This window comes from Culicoides brevitarsis, chromosome 3 (assembly GCF_036172545.1).
Source record: "Culicoides brevitarsis isolate CSIRO-B50_1 chromosome 3, AGI_CSIRO_Cbre_v1, whole genome shotgun sequence".
Classification (NCBI taxonomy): domain Eukaryota; kingdom Metazoa; phylum Arthropoda; class Insecta; order Diptera; family Ceratopogonidae; genus Culicoides; species Culicoides brevitarsis.
Genome location: NC_087087.1, coordinates 27,820,992 through 27,828,568, shown reverse-complemented (window position 1 = coordinate 27,828,568; position 7,577 = coordinate 27,820,992). Strand labels below are relative to the sequence as shown.

General features: G+C 30.9%; 3 protein-coding genes across 4 annotated transcripts; 2 read left to right on the top strand and 1 right to left on the bottom strand.

Moving 5' to 3' along the window:
• On the top strand, nt 1-1,084 carry LOC134835775 (mpv17-like protein). The gene is made up of 2 exons (XM_063850731.1): nt 1-551; nt 614-1,084. The coding sequence occupies exons 1-2, from the start codon at nt 349-351 to the stop codon at nt 963-965; spliced, it is 555 nt and encodes a 184-aa protein (XP_063706801.1). The 5' UTR covers nt 1-348; the 3' UTR covers nt 966-1,084.
• Nucleotides 1,085-3,191: 2,107 nt separating this feature from the next.
• Nucleotides 3,192-4,387, bottom strand: LOC134835774 (uncharacterized). Of its 2 annotated transcripts, none has more exons than XM_063850728.1 (3): nt 3,996-4,387; nt 3,526-3,929; nt 3,192-3,473 (listed from the first exon to the last, which is right to left on the bottom strand). In XM_063850728.1, exons 1-3 carry the CDS (start codon nt 4,197-4,199, stop codon nt 3,461-3,463), a joined length of 621 nt encoding a protein of 206 aa, XP_063706798.1. In that variant the 5' UTR covers nt 4,200-4,387; the 3' UTR covers nt 3,192-3,460. The 2 variants fall into 2 exon arrangements, with proteins under 2 accessions (XP_063706798.1, XP_063706800.1); XM_063850730.1 differs by having other exon boundaries at nt 3,192-3,451.
• A 14-nt stretch (nt 4,388-4,401) lies between these two features.
• On the top strand, nt 4,402-7,536 carry LOC134835773 (uncharacterized). Its single transcript, XM_063850727.1, has 3 exons — nt 4,402-4,751; nt 4,851-5,204; nt 6,413-7,536. Exons 1-3 carry the CDS (start codon nt 4,551-4,553, stop codon nt 7,415-7,417), a joined length of 1,560 nt encoding a protein of 519 aa, XP_063706797.1. The 5' UTR covers nt 4,402-4,550; the 3' UTR covers nt 7,418-7,536.
• Nucleotides 7,537-7,577: the final 41 nt, after the last annotated feature.

The following is a 7,577-nucleotide window of genomic DNA, read 5'->3' as shown; positions in this document are numbered from 1 at the left end:
ACAATTTTCGCAACAAAACAATTTTAGACTAGATTTTTCATCAAATTCGAACATTTTTCATCGAAATTCGGAGTAGAAAATATTAAATAAAAATTCTGATAGCTTTTACCTTTCACGTGCAATAAAAATTATTACTTGTCAATAGCCTAAAAAGGAAATAATCGACCTTGTACTTGAACAATTTCATCTATCTAGTCTCTAAATCAGGTCAAGGTTGTTACATGCTTAGTTCCTGTGTAGTTTTTTATGCATTTTAATGTAAACTTAGCTTAGATAAAACGATGAACAATTGATATTAAGTGATATTATCGTACGAGGAAGTCGTGACAGGACGCAATTTCAGCGAAAATGTTGTCAAAAGTGGGTTTCATGCTGAAAAAACATCCAATTTTGAAGGGAATGATCTCGTATTCGATCATTTGGCCAACGGGAAGTCTCATACAACAAACGATAGCTGGCGAAAATTACGATTTCAAAAAGGCGCTTCGGTTCTGCATTTTTGGCTCGTGTATTGTGGCACCAAGTTTATACGGATGGATACGTTTAACGAGGTAAAATTCAATTTTTTTAATTTTTTTTTTTTTAATTTTTCTAAAAAAAATAATTTTTTTAGTGAAATGTTTCCTCTGATGAACCTGAAAACAGGACTTACCAAAGCCGTAATTGAGCAATTCACGTACGGGCCAGCGGCGAGTGTCACATTTTTCTATGGCATGAGTCTAATGGAGTTCAAAACCCACAAAGAAGCTGTGATGGAAGTGAAACAAAAGTTTCCGGAGACGTGGAAAGTCGGAGTTTGTGTGTGGCCCGTCGTTCAAACGATCAATTTTTCATTTATTGCGGAGAAAAACAGGGTTCCCTTTGTGTCGATGGCGAGTTTGTTGTGGACTACCTTCTTGGCGTACATGAAACAGCTGGACAAGAACAAAGAAAATGAGGAAAGTTCAAAAACGGAAGAATTTTGATATTTTTTTTTTAGTTCGTTAGACAATTCGAATAGATAATTTTATTTTTTTTGTTGAAAAATTTTAGAAAAAAAGTATTTTTCGTTCAAAAAACGACAATAAACGAAGAGAAAAATTAATTTGAACGTTTAACGTAAATTTTGGGAGTTTTTTCGGAATAATCGACGGATTCGATGGCATATTCAGAGTTATCAGGATCCCGCTTGAATTGTTGACCGACGTTCAATTTTTTCACGGAAAATGTATTTTGCGTGTTTTTGAGCCAAACATGTTCAACCATCGTTCGCAAAGGAGGCATCTTGTCATTTTCCGAGTAAACATAGCATGCGACGAAACATTTCGAGTCTTTCCAAGTTTTTTCCATTTCCGGCAAGATGAAAAGGGTTGAACTCGACGAAATTGGATACGATGGTTTGATTGTGTAGCGAGAATTTGATGAAATTTCAATGTCGATCGTTTCTTCGGGACTTTTCGACGTCATTTGGGAATATTTTTCTTCCGTTTTGGGAGTTTCTGCTTTGAAATCGTCCAAAATTTTGAATAAATGTTGATGGTTTTCACATAAAAAAAGTTCGGTCCATTTTAAGGAATTGCCAACTTTGATTTTTTTGACGTCGGTGTTGGCGCAATCCGAAATGCAGCAAGATATTTCGGGAGATTCATGAAAAATTCGAGGTTTTTTGGTGATTTGATGATCGATTTCTTCTAAAGCCTTTCGTTTGAGTGATTTTTCAGTTATTTCTGAGGACTTGTCAATATTTTTTGCGGGAAATTCATTTTCTTTCAATGAATTGTTTGGATTTTCGGTTTTTTGTTTCAAATATCCGATAGGTCTTCCGATTTTCTTAACCTAAAAATAAAAAAAAAATAATTTCTTGCATTTAAATACTAAAAAATTGAAAAAATAATGTTACTTGTTTCAAGGATTTGATGCGACTCCAAAAAATGGATCGGTTTGAGTACTTTTTCTGTGTAAAAACTGAAGGATTTTCGTCAAATTTTATAAAATTCGAAGAATCAGAGTCAATCTGATGCGTGAAATCCATATTTTCAGTAAATTCTGTCTCTAAAGAACACATTTTTTGTGTTGATATCAAATTTAAGTTGAAATTTTATAATTTTTAACTAAATTTGATTTGAAAAACGCATCACAAAAGTTTTTTCAGGTCGAAATAAGCAAAGAAAATCAAAAAACGCGATATTTTACTCGTTTTTGTTTTGACAGGAGAAGAGAACGAGATAAAATATCACCGTTATTTTTTTTTTATTTTATCTAAAGTTCTTTTAAGTTCAATGTAACTTGATTTTTGATTAAACTTAAAAACTTAAGTCAACTTATTTTTATTAAATCATCAAATTTTGCACTAAAAGTCGTAATTTTTTAAACTAAAATACGTTCATTTTTAATTCAATTTAATTTTTAAAAACGCTTTAAAAAAATTTGAATTTTTTGGTTGAAAATATAAATACTTTTTTATTAAATTTTAATGTTTTTTTTTGTCAATAAAAAAAAATAAATTTTAAATAAAAAAAAATCGGTTAAAATAATATAATAATAAATAAATAATTAAGAAATAAATAAATTTTAAACTGAAAAGAGAAACAATCAAAAATATGTAAAATTTAAATGTTTTTTTTTATTTTTTTTTAATTTTTTCAGTATTTTGATATTTGATAAATGTAATAAAAAATTTTAATTTAATTTTTTTAAATATATTTACCTAATTTTGTTCAAATTTTTATACAAAAATATTTTTTTTTGTTTAATTATTAATTTTATTTCTGAAAATAAAAAATAAATAAATTTTAAACAACATATATTCGATTTTCAAAATAAAATGAAAAAATCGAAATAAAATTTTAAAAATAATAATTTTCTGACAAGAGAAAAAAAATTAAAAATATTTATGTAAAATTTAATTTTTTTTCCCTTTTTAAATTTCTTCAATATTTTTTGATATTTGATAAAAATTTTAATTTTAAATTTTTTTGAAATATATTTTTTTTTTCAAATTTAAAAAAAAAAAATCTAAAATTTTATGATTTTTTTGAAACTTAAGAATTTTAGTAAAATATTTGATGACTTAATAAAAAAAAATACTTGACTTAAGCATCCTTAAGTTCGTTATGTTACATGTTTTATCTCTAAAATAACCATTTTTACCTGAAATTTCCTAAATATACAAATTAACTTCAGAAAAGCAATAAATGTCAAGACAATAACAATAATGTTACGAATATTTATTGTTATTAAAAAATAACTATTACAGACTAAAATTCACATTAATGAGTATAAATTGGATTACTTATTAATATTTTATAAATTTAAAACAAGAGAAAACTTAAAATTAATTGAGAAAATTACATCAAATTCAATTAAAATATTTCAATTACACTTGATTATGAAGTACATTTATGCTTTTAAAAAACCTTAAATCCTAATTAAGTTCCTCCGATTCGCTTTTTTTTTGAAAATTCACAAGGATCTGGAATATTTAAAAGGAATTTCTAAAATAAATTTTAGTTAAATCTGTTCAAAAATTGAAAAAAATTTGCTTACTCATCATTAAGCTCGGGCTCTTCCTTAAATTCACTTCTCAATTCGCCATGAAATTGATTACTTTCATAATGTCCCTGATCGTCGCCATCATCTTCGCCCATATCATCACTCATTGCATCCTCCTGATAATCCTGACCACTCATTCCGAACTGCGCCAAGCTCGCATGCCAATTACTCAGGGCATCGTCGCGTTGTTTCGTTGCCGCGTCATTGTTAAAGTTGAAATGCGGTCTCGTAACGGGCTCGTCAGAGGCATCGGGAATGGGTCCGGGCACCCGACGCACCTTCAAGGTCCAACTGTTGTCCTGAATTTCCGACGTTGGCTTCGGAATGATGTCTTCTGTGATGTAAAGATGATCGCTGACCTTGATCAAATCCTCGGCGATGCTAAAAGTGTAATCGAGCTACGAGAGAAAAAGCAGAAAAATAGGTCAATGAACGAAAAATGAAAAAGGTACCGTTACACTTACATCAAAATGGTCTTGGCAAAAGAAGATTTTTGTGTACGGGGAGTACTTTTTATTGATTCCGGCAGCAGCTAACCAACGTTCTCGAAATTGCTTTGGCACCGCGACATATTTTTTGTTGGATTTTGCCGTGGTTCCCGTGAGACAATTGGGCATCGCGCATTTTCGCGAACCAGAATTACGGAGTTTGAGCGAAAAAACTGACATTTTTCGATGATTTTCGGAAAGTTTCGACCTTGAACTTTAATTTAAATTATTTTTTGACCCGAATTTCGTCCTTTAACGCGTCAAAATCGATTAAAACTGGTTTGTTGATGAATCACTTGAAATGCAGAAAAAATGGCTGCTGGGAAGATGTCAAAAACGCAAAGCTGTCAAACGTCAAGTGGGCCCTTTTTGTTGATTTAAATTGAAAAATCTTCGAGATTCCTCCTTTTTATTCATTTTTTCCACATTTTTCACGTAATTTATTCTTTTTTGCACAAAAATCGTCCTTTTAGCCTGCAATACGAACGAAATTTTAGAGTTAAGTGAAAATTAAACAGAAAAAACAGCAAAATGGGAAACACAAATAGTCACGAAATCAACAAAAACAGCAGCAAAAAGTCGCTGGAGCCCCAAAAACCCAACAGTGAGCATTTAACTCCGGCACAAAAGTTGGCACAAAGCGAGACAAAGGGCATGACGCGATCCGCTTCCGGCGCAGACATCCAGGAATCGCGATACGGGCATTTTGTGCCCATCGAAAAACTCGCCAAGGTAAGATTTTTACGCAGTACTAATTATGTTGTTGTTGTTGTAGTTAATTGTTTGTTCAATTAGTTCGAACGTTAATGACAAAAAATTTTTTTTTTTTAGTATTTGGCGAAAAAAACAGACGAGCAATTTGGCGTGAGCAACGGGATTGTCGGAGATGTCTTTGCGCGATACGTTTTTCCAAATCAACCCGAATTGGGACAACGGCTCTTCACATTTTTGCACCATTCGTCGAAAGCGAAGACGAAACATTTGGGCGTTTTGGCGTTTCGGCAGCAAGTTGAGCGATTTATCAGTTTGCTGGATGATTCCGTGATTCTGGAGAATTACGTGCGGATGTTTGGCGAGATAGATAAGCCGGAAATGATTCGCCCGGATCATCTGAGGGCCTTGCTAACTACTTGTTATAGACTTTCGATGTCACATTATGCGGGAGGCACGTCGTCAGATCTTTTGGTAAGCTTTAAATGAGACTCAAAATGGATTAAAAGTTAAAAAAATTTAAAAAAAAATAGATTTTCGAAGTTTTTCAAGTAACTTTAGGAGAAAATGTGATGAAAATTTTTATTTTTTTGCATTTTGGCGGTAAAACTTAAAATTTTGATCATATTTTCACAATTTTTTAAAAATTTTGAAGGAATTTATTTTTTTTTTTTCATTTAAAATGTATTGAAATTTTTTTTAAGAAGACAATTTTTTAATTTTTTTTGAAATGGTTTTGTTCAAAAATTGAAGATTTTATTAATTTTTATAATTTCAAAGTAAATTTAGTTAAATTCTTTTGAAAGTATTTGATTATTTTCCTCATACAGGAGCCAAAATTAGAAAAAATATTTTTTTTAGCTCAAACTGACAAAAAATTTTTAAAAAATTATTAATATTTTGTTATTTTTTTTTTTAATTTTGTAGTTTTATATTAATTTTTTTTTAAATTCATTTTTTTTTTTAATTTTTTACATTGAAATTGCTCAGAAATTTAATAAAATTTTAATCATATTTTCACAATTTTAAATTTAAAAAAAAAATTATCTAAAATTACTCATAAAACTATAAAAAATCAATTTTTGAACAAAAATTGTTTGAAAAATCTTTAAAAATTGAAAATTTTTATAAATTTTTTATTTAAAAATTGTGTTAATTTTTTTTTTATTTTTTTGAAAACTCAAAAGTCTCAATTTATTTATTTTTTTTTTTAATTTTTTGCATCTCATTTTTTTTGAAATTAAATTTTTTTTTATCATTTTTTTACAATCAAAGTAAATTTAGTTAAATTCTTTTTAATTATTTTCCTTTACAGGAGCCAAAATTAGAAAAAAAATTTTTTTTAACTCAAACTGACAAAAATTTTTTAAAAAATTATTAATATTTTGTTATTTTTTTTTTTAAATTTTTCTTTTAATTTCATTTTTTTAAATTTTACATTGAAATTTTTTTAAACATATTTTATCTAAAATTGCTTAAAAAAATTATAAAAAAAAAAGTTTTTGAGGTAAAATTGTTCAAAAATTTGAATTTTTTTAATGAAATTCTGAAAAATTTTGTTATATTTTTTAAGATTCAAAATAAAAAATATTAGCAAAGTTGAAATTTTCGTCGAAACTTAATCAATTGAATTAAAAATTTCGATTTAAAAAAAAATATATTTTTTTCTCATTTTTTTTTAGTTTGTTGGAACAATCAACGCTGTGATAAACTCAATATATCTGCCCGGAAAAGATGCCCTGAGCTCCGGTTACATATCAAAGTACTTGGAACAGCATTGCCCGCGTCTAATCATTCCGCCGTTGCATAAATTTTGTGTGCACATGATGACAACCGCCTACCACAGCATCGAGTCAAACACACAAATATCCGCCGAAGGAGTGAATTTGGACATCAGCACGCCAGTATTGAACAAAGGAAACCCTTTTTCGGGCGAATCGAGTGCCAATAGCAAACCGTCGTTGTTACCTGTGTCCGAAGCGTGGATTTTATCCGGCACCCTACCGAAATTATACACGCGCCCTCATGCCATCCCCAAAAGTGCTTCGACGGGAAACGCTGCTTCGAGTTCAGGCTCAAACCTTGCTTCGGTGTCGTTCATGTCGAAACTCCTGTCGACAGTTCCGTCACATTGGACTTTATTGTACGACTCGCAAGTCGATGGATTGGGAGCAAATCGGTTTTTGCATCACGTTTTAGGCTACAAAGGACCAACACTCACATTGCTCAAGGGCGACAACAATTTGCTCGTTTGTGTCGCGTCGCCCTGCGAATGGCGCGAATGTTACATGTACCAAGGCGGCGACGATTGTTGCATCATTCAACTTTTGCCAAAGTACGTGTTCATCGAGCACGGCCCGAAATTGCTGTATTTGAACACAAGTACGCGTGGCTACCCGAAAGGCTTGCGAGCGGGAAAGGATCCGCGAAAACCCATTGTGAGCATTGACGAAGGATTTGAAAAATTCGATTTTAAGGGAATCGCCAACACGCTTTATTCCATCGAAGTGTGGGGATGCGGCGATCAAAAGGCGCGCGAAACACAAACGGAAATCAAAAAGTGGCAAGTGAAGGAGGCGGAAAAGCAGAGAACTGTTAAAATGTCGGCGGCGGACTGGCTTGATAATCCCGATCGGTATCTGTTGGAATTGGGAGGCAGGCCCCAATATAATAACACGAGCAAGTGAAAAAAAACCCTGAAGGCCTTTAAATATTTGAATGAATTAAAATTTGTTTTATTTTTCGAAATTTTACGTTTTTTCAGCCAAATTGTTCAATAAAAATGGCTCTAAATATATTTTATCAAAAAAAAATGTGGTTTTAGCTTTGAAACCCATCAAAAATTGG

What these genes read in the sequence shown, in the direction of transcription:
- LOC134835775 (XM_063850731.1), top strand. Translation starts at nt 349, where the DNA reads ATGTTGTCAAAAGTGGGTTTCATGCTGAAAAAACATCCAATTTTGAAG. An exon ending in GGATGGATACGTTTAACGAG is followed by an intron (nt 552 to 613) that starts GTAAAATTCAAT and finishes TAATTTTTTTAG; the next exon opens with TGAAATGTTTCCTCTGATGA.
- LOC134835774 (XM_063850728.1), bottom strand. Translation starts at nt 4,199, where the DNA reads ATGTCAGTTTTTTCGCTCAAACTCCGTAATTCTGGTTCGCGAAAATGC. An exon ending in TTTGCCAAGACCATTTTGAT is followed by an intron (nt 3,930 to 3,995) that starts GTAAGTGTAACG and finishes TTTCTCTCGTAG; the next exon opens with CTCGATTACACTTTTAGCAT.
- LOC134835773 (XM_063850727.1), top strand. Translation starts at nt 4,551, where the DNA reads ATGGGAAACACAAATAGTCACGAAATCAACAAAAACAGCAGCAAAAAG. An exon ending in CCATCGAAAAACTCGCCAAG is followed by an intron (nt 4,752 to 4,850) that starts GTAAGATTTTTA and finishes TTTTTTTTTTAG; the next exon opens with TATTTGGCGAAAAAAACAGA. An exon ending in GCACGTCGTCAGATCTTTTG is followed by an intron (nt 5,205 to 6,412) that starts GTAAGCTTTAAA and finishes ATTTTTTTTTAG; the next exon opens with TTTGTTGGAACAATCAACGC.